Source organism: Quercus lobata, chromosome 11 (genome assembly GCF_001633185.2).
Source record: "Quercus lobata isolate SW786 chromosome 11, ValleyOak3.0 Primary Assembly, whole genome shotgun sequence".
Lineage (NCBI taxonomy): Eukaryota > Viridiplantae > Streptophyta > Magnoliopsida > Fagales > Fagaceae > Quercus > Quercus lobata.
Window position 1 is genome coordinate 45,534,592 of NC_044914.1, and position 21,684 is coordinate 45,556,275.

The window sequence follows — 21,684 nt, forward strand, 5'->3', positions numbered from 1 at the left end:
CCAAGATGTGTAGCCTCGAAAATGACTGAATGAGATTCTCGTAGTAATTTTTGGTTCAACAGTTTGGTGTTCCTTATTAAGGCAAATTAAGGCAAATATTGAACTTGGTTAATTATAACATCCACATATAAACAATTTGGCTGTCTTTTTCGTATTGGCTGTGTGAGAGCATGAAAGTTCGCCGAAGTTGAGCCTTACCACAAGACTCCAAAACAAGAAGTTAGATGCCGACATATTGTTAGCCGAAACTTCGTTATTCTAGGCATTTTAACTTTGTTCAGTTCTCAATTCAATTTTTACAAAAAGCAAATTCTCTTTTCCTTAACTTTTCCAATGACACTTTAGTCAAGGGGATTTATTATATGCTGTGTGCTGCATCTTATATATTGATCTCTTGAATGCAAAAAAAAAAAAAAAAATTATATATTGATCTCTTGACAAAAAAAGGAATATTGTGCCCAATTGCACAGGTTGAGAATTTAGACACAACAGGGACAAAAGATATGTCAAATTATTCAATATAGCCAGTATATACTACACTTTTCTGTCGCATTAAGGTGAGCCCCAGTGTAAATCCTGTGCCCTCATATAAAACCACATTCCCACTTGTGTTGAAAGTGAAATATGATTTGGGTTCAGCAAGGACCTGCTGGGATTCTAAAATACCATCCATAATCCCTATCAAAGTAATTCACAACTTTGCCACAAATTATCCATGTGGTGATTTGTGAGTGGTGGAATTATGGCCCCACCATTTTTTTCTATCATTTACAACTCGTCATGTAAGCAAATTGTGGCTAAAGTTGTGGAAATTATTGTGGTAATAGACTTAGTGTATGCAATGGATGCACAGAATTTTGTTCGAGAGTTCATTACAGATCTCATTCCCCGTTCTCATCTACAAAGACATTAGGTTGCACACCATACATTCCTCCATGCAAGTGTCACAATAGCACAGAATTTACCTATTTCTAGTGAAATTAAAACACCAAAGTTTAAATGCTTGATGGAGACATATAGAGTAATACTTATGGTAAGTTAATATCAATGGAAAGATTAGTACACTCAACTAAATGGTAGGAACTACAAAAAGCATATACAAGCATCACACCAGACCTTGAAACTTCATTTTAGCATACTCCTCGTGTAGCCAAATTGGTGGTCTTCGGATTTGAATGTAGTTACAGAAAGCGGGTCAGCCTGGACATTGTAGCTCTGGCATATCAATCTCAACAACCAACACCAGTTCTTCCCCTCCCCTCATACTCTTTTCACAGTGTCACCATGGAGAGATACAAATCCCTCACTTGCGAGAGTTGAAACTGCATTCCTAAGCTGAAGATTTAAACGAAAAAAAATGTAACCATCAGCATGATCATTCGCTGAAACTGTTTTGAGTGTGTGTATGCCTGCATGCAAATGCACGTGCCAGAGAGAGATAAAGAGCTATAAACTTACATCATGGAGGTGAACTTCAGGGCCAGGGCTCTGCTTCTTCAACTCTTCCAGCAACTACAGGTCAAATTAAGCACATTTAGGCATTGGTTATGATATAGCATATAAAAATAAATTAATTAATTAAATATGATGATTTTACACACCTCCAACAAGCGCATTGAGGGCCCCCCAAGCTGCATCTTCTCCATAATAATGCTGCGAATTGCTGATAATACATTCTCTCGTCTCATCCTTTCACTCGCCGAAACTCCCGTAGTGATAAGATCCATGTCAATGGTTCCTTGAAAGAAAAAATTTGGAGAAACACATCATTAAGATTTATTTGACTGAGTGTAACATAATCAGGTAGGGGGATTTTTGTATTCTTAAGTGCTACTGAATAGCTACCAGTAGAGTGATCTGTTGCTGACTGTTGCATTGCAACTTCCAGAAGCCGAAATGCCTCCATTACATCACTCTTTTCAACCTGCATGCATCATGAAATATATGAATTCTAATCTCAATGAACATACTGTACACAGCCAATACACAAAGCAAGCACTACTAACCCATTCTGAGAATCGAATTCGAGCAAGGGCTTCACTAAGGCGTATCAAACTCTCAATCTGCCTAGGTGTTGCTGTTATCACCTGTTGAATTTGTCCAATCCAGGAACATATGACAAATATAAAAACAAGTTTTAAAATAAGTACATTTCTGATGTCAGACGCAAGAGTTTATGTGGAAATGCATGATAGAAAGACATACAAAGCTAAAATCATTATAAATTTTGTAGTAAGTAAATTAGGGGAAAAAATCCGTAAGGAAATTCATATTTAGAGAAAGGCATCATATGACGGGAAAAAGAATGCATATAAATGTCCATCAATACTTTGCTTTATCATATGTTAATTATTCATACTACTGGCTATGTGCTGTTAAATATAGAATCTTGTACAGGTTTAAGAAATTGTCTGGATAGGGAGAACATGGTCATATAATACAAGAAAGCTTAATTTATCAATTTTATTTGAGCAAGTAAACATGAGATTCCCATTAGGAACCATGTCAGAACTGTTTACCTTTTTGCTACTTCCTGGGAAATTTCCTCTCCTCCTCAGCTCAACATACCCTTGAGTCAACTCTTCGGCGGCTTCATCAGATAACTGCGGGTGAATATGCTTCCGGGCATAGCTCACATATGTAGTTAACGTAGAAAGGTCCAAGACATCCTGTTCTAAACTCTGCAAATAGAGAAAGGAAATTTTACAGATGAACAAGAAACAATTGAAAATTGATTCCTAAACAAGGAAGATGGCATGGGTTCTTCAAACCTCAGGATTCTCAAAGTGCAATGCAACAATATGCTTGGCAAGGCGCCTATCTGTCTGCTCATCAGCCTTATCAAGAAGTAAGTAAATCAAATCAAACCTGAGAAAGCATTACAAATAGTGTAGTTCTAGTCAACAATAGCCACACCAATTGATCACACCAAATGTAAAGCTATCTTGATGGCATTATAATGCGATTCTTTTCCTTTCAAACTGGAGATTTGGGGTCCAACCCATCATGGGTGTGGTATTTATGGGATTACAGTTTATTCAGTGTAAAAACACAACCAATTCAACAATTTTAGTTACAGCAACGACAAATTTACTCAGACTAGACACACAAAGACAATCCCATAGCAACAAAATATTTAGGGCCACTTAGTATGCCTCATACCTATGATGTTATTCTAGTTTCTTAGCATGACGACGGTATCTTCTCACCTGGATAATAAGGTAGGAGGAAGGTGTATGTTGTCAATCACAGACAAGCGAGGATTATAGCGGGAACCACTTGGATTTGCACAAGCCAATACTGAAGTCCTAGCATTAAGGGATGCAATAATTCCCGCCTTAGCTATTGACACGGTTTGTTGTTCCATAACCTGGGAGAATTGAAGTAGAATTAAAGACAGAATGTAAAAAGTGCAGTGCATGGATGACAAACAGAAGAGTCATGGAGTGCATTAATCAGGTCAAAATATAAAGTAATAACTACCAATGCTGCTTAGCATCCCATTCCTGTGGAATGCCATATTCTGCCAAAAGTAAAATACAATCCTATAACCAACCTCATGCAATTGAGTGGAAAAAGGCTAATATAACCAACCTCGTGTAACATGCTCCTTGCATTGTCAGACATTTTGTCAAATTCATCAATGCAGCAAATGCCCCTGTCACTTAAAACTAAGGCTCCACTCTCCAGAACCTAAAGAGTGATTAAAAAAAAATCAAAATTCTATGGTTTCACATATTTCTACAAAATAGCTTAAGAATCGCATAACATAGGATCATACAGTTTCCCCTGTTTCAGGATCTTTGGCAACATAAGCAGTCAACCCAACAGCAGAGCTTCCCCTCCCACTGGTGTAAATGCCACGGGGTGATAGCTTGTGTATGTACTGCAGCAGCTGGGACTTGCTGGTTCCAGGATCACCAACAAGAAGGATATTGATGTCTCCACGGAAGCTAGCACCAGATGCCAACTTCAAAGCATTTCCACCAAAAAGCTGCACAAAAATAGCTCATATAGGATCACAAACATTACCAAAAAAGGAAAAAATTACAAAATTAGCTTATCTATCAACAAGAAATTGTGAATCAGTGAGTCAATCTATGTAATTACCTGACAGAGAAGGCCTTTCTTCACGTCATCTAGCTCCCAGATGTTTGGTGCCAACGACCTGGTTAGTCTATCATATATATCAGGCAGTTTTGACAGTTCTTTCAATTGCTCCACCTTCAACATGAACAAGGATGTCAGTGAAAAAGGCAATAGATACTAAACCTATGCCAGAGGAGAGAAAAAAAGCACAAAATGATATACCTTCTCTTCGTCAAAAGAGATATCTTCCACATTTCTGCCTGTTGGATTGTCAACATCCATGGTGGGATCCTCAGCCAGCATTCTTGACTTGTCAGTTTTCTTTATATGAAGACAATCAATATAAGTCTGTAATCAAAAGAAAAATATTGTTACATTCAAACAAAATAATTCACAACCATTATATTTAACGGAGGGCAAAGTGGTACGCATGCCTTAAATAATGACTTTACAGTCCTCTGTGCTGGTCCAACTCTAACAGTCATAGCCCTGTAAATCCCAGTAACCTAATGCAAAGAGAGGAACTCATTAATCGGATATACAAAAAAAGTGAGGATTCTTCTTGAGATCAACATGTTACGGTGTAGTATTACCTCAACTCTGTCACCTGGCTTTCCAGTGTCTACCAACTTGTCATGCATCAACAAGCTCACTGTATGTGGTGTTCCTCCTTCAGGGATCTCATCAGGGGTTTCCTGAAGCCTCACAATCTGCTTATCCGTAAACCTGAAATTGGAAGCAGAACCAGTTGATCATGATTTCATATGATTGAAACAATACAGAATTCAATAACCAAGTCCATGAAAGCCAATTGTGGAAGAACTTGAATCAATTTATCCTAATAAAGTTTATCTCACTCTCCATACGGATAGTTGGGCGCTTTGACTTGATTGATAAGACTAGAATATGGCTTAAGTTGTTTCCCAACTACTGACCTGACATGAGCTTCCTGAAACTAGAATGAAGGAATTCAAATGTGGACTCTATTCAGCCGCTATTAAAACTTATACAAGGATTTGAACTTCATCTTCAGTTGGGCTACACGCACTTCCAATTGATTAATTGTAAGTGATTCAATGCCAGCTTAAAACCACGCACACAAAAGTCTATAAAACTCAATGTTTTATATAAGAAACCACAACCATATAGAGCATTCTAGCAAAAAGGTAATTTATAAAAGGGGTTTGGAGAAATTGATATCAGAATTCAGAGCCAAAGAGGGAGACCTACACTGTTTGGAAAGTTGAGTTCCCAAGAGATGGACAGACTAATTAAACACCTCAAATAATATCAGATTCTGTACAGTATCCTTTCATATATGCTAGCTATATTGACAGCAAGCAACAATAAAAATGGAGACTTCAATGAACATCAAATATCCCTTCCCAACAGAAATTAAAATACATAAAAATAATAACTTGCCGATAAAGAATCTTCTATGAACTACAGACATCAGCAAAAGATAAAATAAGTGAAAATTTGTTACAAGCAGGAGTTGATTACAATATTCATACAGTCTACAAGCTATGATTTACCTGCATCGGTTGTGAACCAGTGTCATGGAGTCCCTAGCTTGACACTCCTCCTTCAAGCATATCTTGGGTTCAGTTATTTGTCCTGATTAAACTCACTAGTCAACAACTACTAAATACATTCATTTCAACAAAAACAATTACTATGACACAAATTAAACCAACAATCACAACACCCCAATTGAAATTACCTCTATTTATAACAACAGGGTCTGAGTAGTAACCACACACAAGGCACCTAAATATAGCTTCCCGAATCTCGGGAATTATCGAGCTACTTCGAATAATCATACCCTTTAGAGATACCATCCTCTCAACATCTAATCAAAACACAACCCGAATCAGTACAAATATCCTAAAAGTCAAATATGGATTTAAAAAAAATGTATAAGAAGCAAAAAGAGAGAACTGACCAGATGGGTTAAGATTTCTCATTGAAGTGGAGCTCTTGAGATTGAAAATCCGAGTTTGAATGTGCTTTTCAAACAAGGGGTTAATTCGCCCCACCATGTTCATCAAAACAATGTCGAAAATCGCGAGCACTTCGAGTGGGTACCTAACCATCTTGGTGTACAAGTCAGGATCATAATCAAACACGTCGCGTGCATTGACATCGAGCGATTCTCCCTCAATTTCAATGACCCTTTTGATCGCAATCTCATACTTCCCTTCCCTGAGCAACCCATCTTCCGACTGAGACGCCGTGGAACTGTCCCGGAAATGCTTCAGAAACCGATAAATCGCCTCGTTCACATCCTCCACGCTTATATTCGTCCCCCAAACAAACGTCGGCCGAGCATCGTCGGCGTCGTAGCCCTCACCGCCCTCGGAGGAGGCCGGCGCGTCGTCGGTGGAAGTGGGAGTGCCGGCGGCATTAACAGGAGTGGTTGAAGTAGCTCTTCTCCCTCCACGCCGGCCACCGCGGCGAGAAGAAGGGGTTGGGGTTAGGGCTGGGTTTGCATCCGAGGTGGCGAATCGGGATTGGTTCGGCGGCGGCGTTGCAAATGCCGAAGGAGTGGTAGATCGGCGACGGCTCCGCCGCCTGGCGTCGCCGGGGGATGAGAAGGTGTTGCCGATTGGGCTAGAGTAGGAGTCATCGGGAGAGGTCGGTCCTGTGAAAATTGGGGCAAAATTGACATCAAATGAGATTCAATGAAATATATGTACAAACTACAAACACATATTTAGAGAGAGAGAGAGAGAGAGAGAGAGAGAGAGAGCTTACCGTTGAAATTGGCGGGAGAGGAATCAGAAGCCATTGCTAGAGAGAGAGACAGAGAAATGAGAGAGTGAGTGAAAGATTGGAAGGTGAGAACGGAAAGTGATTTTGGTTAGGAAGAAGAAATGGCGGGAAGAGGGAGTGAGTTTCCCGCCAGAAATTTTTTGTGGGCTTTATTGAATGGGCTTTAACACATTTGGGCCTCTTCCTAAATCTTGGGCTGTAAAAAGCGATTATAGGCCTGGATGTTTTGACATTTATTCGGCCGATTGGACGATACATGCAGAGGCTGGGAGTCCAATCAATGACGCCTTAATCGGCAGTTAACGTTAAAGCAGGCCGAGGCCCATTGGTTTCCCATGTATTTCTTTTTTTGGTAAAAATGTTCTTTATTTGGTTTGGGGGCGGAATTACACATCAATACATACATACATTTACAGAACTATATATTAATACGTGTAGATATATAATAGAATAGAATAGAATAGAAATGAAATTATCATCTTTATAAACTTTAATGAATATACACAAATTATCTATTTTGCAATCAATATATACAAGAATGTACCACTATTTAATCGTAATTTTTTAAATCTCTCATTTTTGGAGTTTAACAGCCCTTAACATTAAATATCTTCTTCTTTTTTTTTATTCAACATTATTAGTCTAAATCAAGCATTGACAAACAATTGGAAACTTTTTTTCTTTTTTTTTTGAGAAGGAAACAATTGGAAACTTAATAACAACAACAATAACGACAAAAAAACTTAGTCCCAAATTGAAAAAAATATATATATATATATGTATATATATCCAAGAGAAAATTGTTTTTGAAATACTATCACCCCCTAACATAAAATATCCTCAGTGTAGATTTTTTTTTTTTTTGGTTCACTTAACGTTTGTGTCTAAATCAAGTATTGACAAATAATTTGAAACTTAACAACAGCAACAATAAAAGGCTTAGTCCCAAATAAAATCAAATAACTCAAAGAGGAAATTTCTTTTATTAAAAACTTACTATTTGAACTCAATAATCAGAACTTGTCAATTAAGAGAAAAAAAAAAAACTATAAAAATGTAGTACTATTTTTTGTTACAAGGTGGATAGTTTGATGTAATTAACAACTATGTTTTGAAACACAACAATTAGTTGTTCAATTATTTTTTTCTATTTTTTTTTATTTATAGAGGCTCTTATTTTTTGGAGGGGCCAACTATTAATTTTAAGGTATAATCTTGTAAAAATTTGTAAAATATATATACATTGGGAAGGCCCCCCATTGATAAGTGGGGTTCCGCCCCTATCCTTAAGGTTTGCATGAAGTTCCATACACAAATTATTAGAAGTTCTCTTCCCATTTCTAAACCATTAGGGATAGCGGAGAAGAGAATAACAAAATATAAGGTTTTGAGGTGTATAGTCACTGTATCTTGATGCAAAACTTGAATATCTAGATATAAGAATTCTAAAAATACTCAAGAGCTTCTTTTTATAATTTGTTCTGCAAAAATAATATTTATCTTGCGGAAAATAATTGAACTTGTCCTCTATTTAAAGATATAGTAAGATTTCAAATTAGTAGGCACCATGAAAAGACACTAGTCAAATGTTATACCCTTTCAAAAAAATAGTTGGAAACAATTCTAACCATTAGGCACATGAAATCATGTTAAATTAGTCAATAAAACACGTGTCAATCTTGCTTGAACATTGCTTGAGCCAGCTCATCAAAATTTCTAAATAGAGAAGTTCAGCTAAAACTCACTCAAGCCAACTCATTAGAATTTCAGACAAAGAGCATCGCTTAACAGTTAACACTCACTCAAGCGAACTAATGCAAAATTGTCTCTCCTCACTTTCACAATTAAAATCTTGTACAATCCAATTTATAAAATTACAACTTACAATATATTTAACAAATATGCAACATAAACTATTAATAATGTTACATTTCTCTATTCTTCCATTCACTCCCATTGATTTTTTTTTCCTACTTGTTTAATAAAATTCCTAAGTGCCATCATATAAAGTGATTATGACCATATATACCTTTCAACTCTATGAGAAACCTATACCTAAAAGAAGCCTAGACAAGGATGGGAAAGCATTCGTGCTCTCTCAAGTAGGTGTAGGTTGAACCAGTACCCCTAGGTCCTGGTGCGGACACAAGGTACAAGCCCCCAATTACACACACGTATAGGAGGAAGAGCAAAAAGAAGACGGCCCAACCTGTGGCCTTATGGATGGAGCATGCTAGTTATTGGGCTTGAAATTAAGCAAGCCCGAACATTTAATGATTAGGGTTTCTTTAGGGTTTTTATTGTTGGCTATTTAAACAATTTTTCAGATTATTGTAAGACAGTTTTTGAGAATTATTAAAAAATAAACGTGTGTTTTCTTTCACTGGTGCCGACTCCAGTTTGCTTGGTGCTGACTCCAAGCAGCCCTTAGGTGCTGACTCCTAGGGTTTATCTATTGTTCTATTGTTAGTGTGGTTGTCCTACGTCAGTTTTGGTATCAGAGCAAACTTCCGGTCCATACAACACAACCGTAGACAACCAATAGAAAGCAAAACCATCAAAAGAAGAAGAAGGTGACCCACGTAAGCCCATCAACCACCAGCCGCCGGTACCCAGAAATTAACCCTCACCGCCGCAAGACCCAGCCGCCAAAACCCATTACGTAAGCCCATCAACCACCAGCCGCCGGTACCCAGAAATTAACCCTCACCGCCGCAAGACCCAGCCGCCAAAACCCATTGTCGACCCACCGCTGCTGAGATCGAAGCGCAACTGCCGCTGCTGAGATTGACGAGCCACTACCGCTGCTGAAACCTGAGAAAAGCAGCCACCCGCCGCTGTCTGCGTTTCCTTCACGCCGCCATCAGTCTCCTACACCGGCAGAAGACTCTCATCGCAGAGAAATTTTTTTTTCCTTTTCTTTTAGTCCTGAGTTCGTTGTTTGTTTCTTTAGTTTCTTTCAGTCTGTAGCCTCTTAAGTTTTAAGTCCGTGAACTGTATTTTGTTATATTTCATTAAAAAAAAAAAAAAAGAAAAAAAAAAAAGAAAAAAGGTCAGTATTGTTGCTGTGAGCCCATTACATGTATTGGGCCTTAACTTGTTCTCCACAGGTTCACTTATCCAAGTCAGATCCATTTACTTGACTATCCAGTGCAAAGAGATTGGCCACTGACTAGGTACAACTCTTACTCTCTTTTGGTGGGTTCAATTTTGTCTCATTGAAATATTATCTTTATATTTTTTATGTGCATATCCCACCATATATTATTGGCCTACCCATTTTGTGCCCAAATTAGCTATTTTATTATTTGTGCTTTGTACCCATTCTAAAAAAAAAAAAAAAACTTTGAAATATTTGATCCTCATTATTAATTGTGGAGCTTATTGAAAATTGACTTTTATTTGGGCTATCTCTCAATATTGTGAACTCTGTCACTACTTGACTGCAATTTCTTCACATGCACTCTTGCCTGACCCTAATTTTAAATTGAGAATTGGTTACTTGAACTTTTGTGAATCTCAATTGCATTCATAAATATAGTGTGCATGCATCTACGTAGCGGTCGCATCATGTCAAACTCTGAACATCAATCCACTTCTGAGTCTAGGCCCTCCTTAGAGCAAACCATAGATGACCTAGCAAAAAGTGTCCGTAATTTAATTGATAGGGTTGATCAAATTGAAGCATCTCAAAGAGAGACCGTTAACCATGAAGGAGATAACCTGCTTAGGCAAAATCACCACGGTTACTTTCATAGGGTTCCAAACTTGGAACATGATCACTATAATCACAATGACCCTAGGGATTATGATGATAGAATGTTCAAGGAAAAGATAGAAGCACCCACCTTTGACGGCTGCTTGGACCCATGGGTTTTCACTGATTGGTTACGTCAGATGGATAAATTCTTTGACTACTACCATTGGGCTGAGAATAAGAAAGTGAGGTATGCTAGGATGAAGTTAGTTGGAAGAGCCGACCTTTTCTGGGAGGACCTTGAGGATAGCATTAGGCGACGACATGAGCCCCCCATTACTGATTGGCTTGAGATGAAGGGTGCACTCTCAAGGAATTATCTTCCTTCAACTTATAGGAGCTCCCTCCTTGAGGAATGGGATCGCCTAAGGCAAGGCACTACTCCTGTGACCGAGTATATAGAAAAGTTCAAGGAGTTCAAGAGGCGAATTCGAATAGTCGAGGAAGAGGTTGTCACACTCAATAGGTTTAAGAAAGGTTTAAATGCTAATCTACTAGGCGAGATTATCACCCGTGGAGTCACTACCTTAAGAGAAGCATATGAGCTCGCTAGGAATTGTGAATTAGCATCCAAATCTATCTTTTGGCGACGTTCTGAGCCCCGAAGTGTTCCCGCCAACCCTCAACCTTTTGGTAGCAAACCTAGACTCGCCTTACCCCCTAAGGTCAACCCCAATAGCACCCCAATAGAAAAAGAGGACAAGGGAAAAGGTGTGGTCAATGAGCCTTCAAGATTAGGATCTCGCCTCCAATGCTTCAAATGCAATGGGGTTGGACACATCGCTGCTAGATGTCCCTCTAGGACCCTTGTTGTTCAAGAGGGTGATGAAAAGGTAGAAGATGTTGAGGAGCTAGTGTATGATCCCAATGTTGAAGAAACCCATGATGTTGAAGCAGAATGGGAAGATGATCCTAGCTATCTCGCATGCATTAGAGCCATTTCTCCCCAAGTTGATGACTCCAAGAACTTTGGTATCCCTAGAGTGAATGTGGTAAGGTGTGCCTTGACAGAGCAAAGAGACGCTGATGATTGGCTAAGAAGTGTCATCTTTCAAACTTACACCAAGTGTGGAGACAAAACTTGCAAGGTTATCATAGATAGTGGAAGTTGCATTAACGCAGTGTCTTCTAACGTTGTTTCCCGCCTAGGCTTGAAATTGACCCCACACCCTAACCCATATAAAGTTTCTTGGGTGGATACTTCCTCCATAGCCATAAAAGAAAGATGTGTTGTCCCACTTCAATTCCTTACCTACAAGGCTGAGATATGGTGTGACGTAATTCCCATGGATGTAGGGCATATTATCTTAGGTAGACCTTGGCTGTATGATCTGGATGTCACCCTTCATGGGCGATCCAATTCTTGCTCATTTATGTTTGAAGGTAAGAAGATTGTGCTCACTCCTTTGAAACCCAAGCCAATTGGCATGAGCAAGAAGACAGAAGCACCAAAGGCGAAAGGCCTGAACATCATAAGTCCAAGGGCATTTGAAAGAGTAGCAATTCAAGAGTCCATTGTGTTTGTCTTAGTTGCCAGGGAATTACGTGGAGAGACCAGTGAGGAGCAACCTGAAGAAGTGAGGTTAGTGCTCCAGGAATTTAAGGACGTTTTCCCTGAGGAACTCCCCGATCATTTGCCACCCATGCGTGACATACAACACGCCATAGACTTTGTGCCCGGAGCGGCCCTACCTAACTTGCCTCATTATAGGATGAGCCCTGCAGAGCATGCCGAGTTACAAAGGCAAGTAGAAGAACTACTTAGGAAGGGTTTTGTACGAGAAAGCATGAGTCCTTGTGCGGTCCCTGCACTCTTAACTCCAAAAAAAGATGGAACTTGGCGGATGTGTGTTGATAGTCGTGCCATCAACAAGATCACTGTGAAATATCGATTTCCTATCCCCCGGTTGGATGACATGTTAGATATGATGGCTGGAGCAATGATCTTCTCTAAGATAGACTTAAAGAGCGGCTATCATCAAATTAGGGTTCGTTCGGGTGATGAGTGGAAAACCGCCTTCAAGACGAAGGATGGTTTATATGAGTGGATGGTGATGCCTTTTGGGTTGTCCAATGCTCCTAGTACCTTTATGAGAGTGATGACTCAAGTGCTCAAGCCTTTTATGGGGAAATTCTTGGTTGTGTACTTTGATGACATCCTCATCTATAGTAAGTCTAGGGAGCAACACTTAGACCACCTAACTCAAGTTTGTACTACCCTTAGGAAGGAGAGTCTATATGGCAACCTCAAGAAGTGTTCTTTCTTCACTAATAGAGTCGTCTTCTTAGGTTTCATAGTGTCCTCTGAGGGAGTTTCTGCCGACCCCCAAAAGATTCAAGCGATTGTGGAGTGGCACGAGCCCAAAAATATCCATGAAATTCGAAGCTTTCATGGGCTCGCTTCCTTTTATCGCCGATTCATCAAGGGGTTTAGTACCCTTATGTCCCCCATCACTGACTGCATGAAACAAGGGGAGTTTGTTTGGACTAAAGCTGCTGCTAAAGCTTTCAATGAGGTAAAGCAAAAGATGACTGAGGCACCTGTCATGCGTCTCCCTGATTTTACCAAGCCTTTTGAGGTGGAATGTGATGCCTCAGGTATTGGTATAGGGGGAGTACTTAGTCAAGAGCGTCACCCAATTGCTTATTTCAGTGAAAAGTTGAATGACGCTAAGCAAAAGTACTCCACATATGACAAAGAGTTTTATGCCATTATTCGAGCTCTTTGGCATTGGCGCTATTACCTGTTGTCTCAAGAATTTGTTATCTACTCTGATCATGAAGCTTTGCGCTATCTCCATTCCCAAAAGAAGCTGAATTTTAGGCACGGTAGTTGGGTTGAATTTTTGCAGCGCTACCACTTTGTAGTGAAGCATAAGGCGGGAATTGAGAATAAGGCTGCTGATGCACTAAGTCGAAGGGTGTCTTTGCTATCCATCATGAGTGTTAAGGTTACTGGGTTTGAACGACTCAAGGATGATTATGAGTCATGCCCAGATTTTGGGGACCTCTACACCAGCCTAAGTAATGCCCCACGACCAATCCTGGATGATTATACCCTTCAAAATGGGTACTTGTTCAAGGCCAACAAGTTATGTATCCCTCGATCTTCAGTGAGAGATTTCCTAGTTTGGGAGATACATGCGGGAGGCCTGGCAGGTCATTTTGGCCGAGACAAGACAATTGAGGAAGTGGAACGTCAATTCTATTGGCCTAGTCTTAAGAGGGGCGTTGCCAAGATAGTTGGTCAGTGTCGTACATGTCAACTAGCCAAACATCGCAAACAAAACACTGGCCTGTACACACCTCTACCTGTGCCAGATCGCCCATGGCAGGATGTGAGTATGGACTTTGTGTTAGGTTTGCCCCGCACCTTTAGGAAGCATGATTCCATTCTAGTAGTTGTTGATCGCTTCTCCAAGATGGCTCATTTCCTACCATGTTCTAAGACCTCTGATGCTTCTAAGATTGCAAAACTCTACTTTGATGAGATTGTCAAACTTTATGGTCTTCCCAAAACCATAGTGTCTGATAGGGATGTTCGCTTCATGAGTTATTTTTGGAAGACCTTGTGGCATTTAGTGGGCACCAAATTGAAATTTTCCACGGCCTTTCATCCTCAAACTGATGGCCAAACTGAGGTGGTTAATCGTAGTCTAGGCAACCTCCTTCGGTGTCTAGTGGGTGATGCCAATCGAAATTGGGATTCTATTCTTCCGGTAGCCCAACTTGCATATAATAGCTCTGTCAATAGGTCTATAGGTGCTAGTCCTTTTGAGGTTGTGCATGGATATACACCTAGGAAGCCTTTAGATCTTTTGCCCATGTCCCCACATGTTAGGATTTCTGAGTCTGCTGAGGCATTTGCACGACATATTCATGATTTGCATAATGAGATTCGCAAAAAAATTCAGGCAAGTAATTCTCAATATAAAATTCATGCTGACACTCATCGGCGCCATGCAGAGTTTCAGGTAGGGGATTATGTCATGATTCGGATTCGACCTGAACGGTTTCCCTCTGGGACCGTTAAGAAATTGCAGGCTCGTAGTGCCGGACCATTCAAGGTATTGAAACGGATGGGCCCAAATGCATATGTCATTGACCTCCCTCATGATTATGGTATTAGCTCCTCCTTTAATATTGAGGATCTAGTTGCTTATAAAAGCCCCACAACTATTCCTGATACCCCTTTTGATGAGTCTTTGCCTAATCCTATTGATGCCCCTATTCCCACTCCTTTACCCTTAAATTTGCCCTATGCACATAAAGAATCTATTGATGCTATTTTAGATGAGCAGATTGTTTCTACCAAGGATGGAGGAGTTCACCGTTTCTTAGTTCGGTGGCGAGGGCGACCAGATTCTGATTGCACATGGATTACTCGAGATGAGCTATTGCGACTGGATCCTGATTTGCTGGAGTACTATCAGAGCTCTTCAGATTTCCACTCGACGGGGTCGAGTTCTTCTCACCCGGGGGGAGTTGGTGCGGACACGAGGTACAAGCCCCCAATTACACACACGTATAGGAGGAAGAGCAAAAAGAAGACGGCCCAACCTGTGGCCTTATGGATGGAGCATGCTAGTTATTGGGCTTGAAATTAAGCAAGCCCGAACATTTAATGATTAGGGTTTCTTTAGGGTTTTTATTGTTGGCTATTTAAACAATTTTTCAGATTATTGTAAGACAGTTTTTGAGAATTATTAAAAAATAAACGTGTGTTTTCTTTCACTGGTGCCGACTCCAGTTTGCTTGGTGCTGACTCCAAGCAGCCCTTAGGTGCTGACTCCTAGGGTTTATCTATTGTTCTATTGTTAGTGTGGTTGTCCTACGTCAGGTCCCCTACGCTACCCACACATACTCAATTTAGAAAGCATAAAACTTTTCTAGTACCATAGTTTATTAGCCAATTCCATGCAGTAAAACAATTTTAGCTAGTAGGCACATGAAATCATGTTAAATTGGTTAGTAAAACATATGTCAATCTTGCTTGAACCTCCCTTGAGACAATTCATATATTAGAATTTCAAACAAAGAGATTCGCTTAACACTTGCTCAAGTAACTAATGCAGAATTGCCTTTCCTCACTGTCACAATTGGACTCATTAGAATTTCAAACAAAGAGCTTCACTTTAACACTTGCTCAAGTGAACTAATGCATACTTTCCTTTCCTCACTTTCACAATTGGACTCTTGTTTGATCCACTTTCTAAATATTCCAACTTACAATATATTTAACAAATATGCAACATAAACTATTAATTAATAATGTTACATTTCTCTGTTATTCTTCCATTCACTGCCATTCATTTTTGTCCTTGTTAAATAAAATTCCTAAGTACCATCATATAAAGTGATTATGACCATAGATATACCTTTCTACTCTTTGAGAAACCAATACTTAAAGGAGCCTAGACAAGGATGGGAAAGTATAGGTGCTCCCTCAAGTAGGTTGAACCATAGCATATTCAATTTAGAAAGCATAAAACCATTCGAGTGTGCCATAGTTTATTAGCCAATTCCATGTAGTATTATATAGTTGTTACCCCCCTCCCAACTCTTTTAAATGAGGATTAATTAGAATTATAGACGACGCACAGTTGAGTGAACTGTGCATCACCAAAACCGTCGCAGTAAACTCACTGTGAGCCAAACCGTCGCAGTAAACTCACTGTGAGCCAAATAGTGGGTTTGGTTTCACCAACTTATTCTCTGATCTGAATCAATGATCATGGTATAGAACAAAGTGCTCAACAGTTTCTATCAGTATATGATCTTCACCCTTTACTTAACCAAGCATCATCACAAGTCAGAAATCCGTATGGTCATTTTGCATTCGTCAAAGAAAAATGTAAAAAGTAAAATCATTTGTTTGAAATATTGCTCTCAAGTAAGCAATCTGTGCGACAATGGGCATTACATGACAATACGTTTTATGTCTTCCACAATTTCTGTTTGCATTAAATTACAAGATTCAAACCCTATTCACCAAGGCCACTTGTAGATATTACAAAGAGCTATAAGGTTGGCCCCTACATCTTTCCCATTCGCAACACATCCCTTTCATCACTTTTCAAGCACTTAATCATTGTAGGGACATAAATTTTCACTAGCTTCCAAATTACTTTGGCTCCATTATACACTATTTTTGAGTGTTTCCAAATACATTTCAGCAACATATACATATATAGGGAGACTTGGATTTAAAAGTCGCCCATATTCATGATTCAATTTGTATGGAAGAATAGAATAGTTCTGACTTCTCTAGGTAGTGCAAGTATATCAAATGAAGAAACTAGGCATGGCTTTTCAAAGAGCCTTTTGTTTGCCATGACCACTTCTCTTTTACTGTAATGACTTCCTCATAATTTATTAATAATACCATAATAAATTTTATGTCTGGTCGTCAATTTAACACTTAATTTTTTTTTATTTTTTGGTCCTAACTTGGAACTGATTATAAGAAAAAGGTATACCAGGAAGCACATATATTAATTCCTGGTAAACATAAATACTCTCCCCATAAAGGATGCAAGTGGCACAATCATAGATTTAAGAGACAAAATAATTGCTTCCCATAAAATGAGAAGCATGATCATTGATCAATTGGACTAGGGCATTAATAAGAATTTGCATTTATATACTTTTATTCCCTCTGATTTTTGGGCAGGTAACACAGTTTTAGTTTTAAGAGACAAAACAATTTCCCATAAAAGGAGAAGCATGATCATTGATCAATTGGACTAGGGCATTAATAAGAATTTGCATTTATATACTTTTATTCCCTCTGATTGATCATTGATCAATTGGACTAGGGCATTAATAAGAATTTGCATTTATATACTTTTATTCCCTCTGATTTTTGGGCAAGTAGCACAATCTTAGTTTTAAGAGACAAAACAATTTCTTCTTATATAATGAGAAGCATGATCATTGACCAATTGGACTTGGGCGTTAATAAGAATTTGCAATATTTATAGACTCTTATTCCCTCTGATTTTTGGTTTATATTCTATGCGACCTTAACATGAAAAACTATGCAAACATAAGTTGATACTAGTTTGTAGCCAAACCTCTAGTGAGCTGGAAAACCAGCAATTTTCAAATTACTAAGAAATGGACATACACTAAAATGAGTTAATCGGCAATACAACTCTCTTTATTCCTTTTTGGCTAGGGTTTGAAACCTTTGTAACGTACTTTTTGGGAGCACCACATTCGACGCAAATTTGCAAACTTCATCTATTGGAAGAGTAAGCATGAAATTAAAATAACATTGCAAACCAAATTAGTCATGAAACCAATCAATCATAATCATTCGCTTCAGAAGTTGGTGAAAGATTTGGTGAAAAATGAAAGGTTCACGCTTCTTTGGGTTTTGCCAAAAACCTTTTACCACATCCCATCAATTCAAAAATTATTATTGGATGTCGATGCTATGTCATAAATGATGAATTGTGGTTATCTCAAAATTAAATTTTGATAATAATAATAAATAAATAAATAACAATAGAATACATAAATGTCAATTCATGGATATATGCAACAAGAAGGAAAAAAATCATTATTTTATACAAGCAATCACAAAGTAAAATCTCATATCAAAGGTATACCCCTTTCTTGCTATGCTTAAACATTCTTTAGTTATGCATATTTTCTCTTATAATTGATTTCATTAAAGTACCAATACACTGCAGCCCATTGCGATCTATCAAATCCTTAAAAGTTACAATCTCAATAGCTAGCCAGTGGTTATGTAAAAGTTTGTCAATTTCAGAAGAAGTAATCATTCATTTATTTATATGTCTTTTCTTAAATATTTAATCACTATTTTAGTTGAAGTGCCAAGTGCCAAAGAATCCTTTTCAATGATATATTTACTATATAATTTAAAGAACTACATACAGGAAATAAAAATAAAAATTAAACAAGTCTTTCTATGTTTATTCTAATTATGAAATTCAAGGTCAAACCCTTGCCTTAGTTGAAGTGCCAAAACATCCTCTTTGGAACATAGATTTTCACAGTTGGTGCTCAATATCCAACATAGAACTATATGCAGAAATTAAATTAACTCTTCTATGTTTATCCTAATGAAATTCATGGATGACTTGGTAGTGAGTTTAAAGCATTGATGGAAAACTAATTAATGAAAGAGACAACAATCGCATTTTTTTTTAATACTAACCTCAAGATTTCAATGCCAATATAATAAACATAGAAATCAAATCAAAACCCTACTAAAAAGTGTAAATCTTTCTTTTCTTTCTTGCTTTTTATTGGTATTCATAAAGAAGCCCCATCTTTCTCTTCCCTTTGGTCATTGTACAATGTATGCAGCATTTCAGTGCAAGCTATGCTTTCTGGACAAGGTTTGTTAATATATTTTAACCAAAAACATCACTACCCACATGTTAAAAAGACAAATTGATTGCCCCACCTCATATTTCCTTTTTCTCCATCTATAATATTATTCCTCTGGAAATCTTTTCTCCAACTTTCAAATCAATGATTTTACCCGACCATAATTGGCAGGCAAGTGATCACTTGGAAGCTCACAGTGAGTAAGATTCCATTGTATATGAATTTCTTAGGGAGGTCGACTTAGATGCATCAATGCTGGATATAAGTATAGAACCACTGCACAATGGCTTTTGTACCTGCCTCTATCTTTCAAGTACAAAGGATATATTCAGTGGTAGTGTCATTGTGGGTATCAATCTTTTCCCAACCTAGCGTCTATGTATCTTTAGCATAAAAGATTAAGCAAGGGGTTTCTATATTGCTTTCTTATTAAAAGCTATCATCATCGAAATCCATAAGATGCGCACCTAGTCCTGTTTGTAATACTTAAAATATTCACCTAGAGGGGCTAGCTTCTGCTTTATAAATACATAGAGTTATTCTCCACAACTTCTTAAACTTAGAATAAAATAAAAACTATAATGTTCAATCAAGTACCATGTATTACAAGAAAATGAAATGGGAGAAGATGGTCTATCTACGTGTTCTTACGCATTCATGGAAAACAAACTCATCTCAAGCCAGAAGCAAGAAAACATAATAATGCATCATGAAAAAAAATTCCATCTTCATCTTAAAAATATATATATATATATATATATTTCCTATAAAAATTGATTGGAAAAGGTTCCTATTCATTTGAAATTGGTTTATTTCGTGGTTTAAATTAAATATTACAAATCTTAAAATGCACCTAACACAAAATATCATTCTGTATATTAGTAAATTTAAAAAATATTTTAAATAAAATCATGAAATGAATTATTTCCATTTCAGGTGAAATGGTTCAAATTAGGTAAAACCCTCTCAATTTTTTCTGCATTTTATCTTGACGACTGAAATAAACAAAAGTAGATGCTAAGCTACACCTGCTCACCTCCATGCATCATGTTCCCTCTGAGTGTTTTTGTGTGTGTGTTTTATGGAACATTTTGGGCTTGATGCATATGCATGGGTGGAATATTATAAATAAATAACCTTCAAATCTTTGTAGTTTTGTCTTAGCATTGATTCAAGCCGGCAAAGAACGGATAAATGGGAAAAGGTAGCTTCAAAATTCATAAACAACAACTAGAATTTACCTAAACTCAGAAGGCAATGCAATAAAGAAATGAACAATAAGACAAACTGCATAACCTATCTGGATCAGGCTAGAATTAAAATATCAAATGAGAAGCAAAAAAAATAAATCAGGCATTGGAATTCGAATATATAAAACAAGAATAAGGTCCTTTACTTTCCTTTCTAATTATTTTTAGTTCCATATATATTTAAGCACTGGCTATATACTAGAACAAGAACAAATATGCAAACTTGTTGAGATAAATAGATATATATAGGAAGGCAAAGAGGTTGAATGAGTATTTCAAAGCTCATACCCCTCTATTAATTCATTTCCTTCTCAAATTTCTAATCATTAAATTGTTAGAAACAAAATATTAACCGTGAAATGAACTCTCTGCATTTCAACCTTTGAGTTCCTCTTTAAGTTCTCGGGCGTGGAAGAAATTGCATACCAGGCATGAAAGCATTAAGTGAAAAAGGATATGAAGGAGGAAGAAATTGTTCTGTGGAAGCTGAATTGGGAGTGATAGTTGCAAGTGTAGCAGCATTGAGAAGATTGTTAGGTTGCTGATGTGCACGGCTGGAGGAGCTTTCACCTACAGTACTAGTGTGACGACTTTCAAGGCCTTGATCATAGAGAACACCCCTAAATACATGGCCTCCAATGGTCACAGCAGTTTGAAATGCATATTCATCATCTTCATCATCCATTGAGCTCACACGAATGCAACGAAATGTTGCCATTGACTGCACTTCAGCTGGAAATTTTGCCTCTTCTGAACCTAAATAAATAAATAAAAACCCACCAATAATATTAAGTGTATATATAAGAGCAAAATTACAAAAACCAGATTGTGTTTCTTAAGGATCAGATTCTAACAGTAGAGTAGAGAAAAAGAGTCTCTTTAGGGTTACCTAAAAGATCACATTCATTACTAGAAAAAGATTTTTTTTTCTTTTTTTTGGCTGGTTGCTTTCTCTTTCTCACACATATAAATCTTTGTGATCTTATTGATGTGTGAGAAACAGTACCTGAAGAGTGGATTTGTCTGTGCCTCTTAGGGCTATGTCCCTGAAGTTCCTGTGGAAGAACAGCTGCAAGCTGTTGCTGTTGATGTTGCTGCCTCTGGCGCCTCCTATACAAAGGGATCCAAGTGCTCTTGACGTGAGTTTCACACTGAAAACCTTTGTTCTTACAGCAAGTCCTGCACCTCATGTACACACACTCTTTCTTAGCTTGGTTCCCACAGTCTTGGCATCTTGAAGCCCCCATTAGTCCTCCTTGCTGCCTCATCCTCCTTGTTCCCACTACTGAGGTCACCCTTCACATTCTCTTTCAATCTTTTTTTGGTACTCTCTTTCTGATTCTTGCTTTTGTAAAAGTGAGGCAGCTCTAAAACTAAAAGGGTCTTCTTTAGTTGGGTGCTCTTGTTAATGGATGGGGTTGTTCTTGGTGGTGCTGGTGCTGGTGT

General features: G+C 38.0%; 2 protein-coding genes across 2 annotated transcripts; both read right to left on the reverse strand.

Annotated features, from left to right (window-relative positions):
- Nucleotides 1–833: 833 nt before the first annotated feature.
- LOC115968985 (DNA replication licensing factor MCM4) lies at nt 834–6,950 on the reverse strand. The gene is made up of 18 exons (XM_031088539.1): nt 6,847–6,950; nt 6,035–6,733; nt 5,813–5,941; nt 5,625–5,706; nt 4,683–4,815; nt 4,524–4,595; nt 4,312–4,437; nt 4,111–4,224; nt 3,782–3,994; nt 3,595–3,693; nt 3,210–3,370; nt 2,772–2,868; nt 2,520–2,681; nt 2,007–2,087; nt 1,846–1,924; nt 1,602–1,738; nt 1,459–1,512; nt 834–1,335 (listed from the first exon to the last, which is right to left on the reverse strand). Exons 1-18 carry the CDS (start codon nt 6,878–6,880, stop codon nt 1,261–1,263), a joined length of 2,547 nt encoding a protein of 848 aa, XP_030944399.1. The 5' UTR covers nt 6,881–6,950; the 3' UTR covers nt 834–1,260.
- A 13,682-nt stretch (nt 6,951–20,632) lies between these two features.
- Nucleotides 20,633–21,506, reverse strand: LOC115966965 (protein SHI RELATED SEQUENCE 1). Its single transcript, XM_031086087.1, has 2 exons — nt 21,245–21,506; nt 20,633–20,994 (listed from the first exon to the last, which is right to left on the reverse strand). The coding sequence occupies exons 1-2, from the start codon at nt 21,504–21,506 to the stop codon at nt 20,633–20,635; spliced, it is 624 nt and encodes a 207-aa protein (XP_030941947.1).
- Between the last annotated feature and the right edge of the window lie 178 nt (nt 21,507–21,684).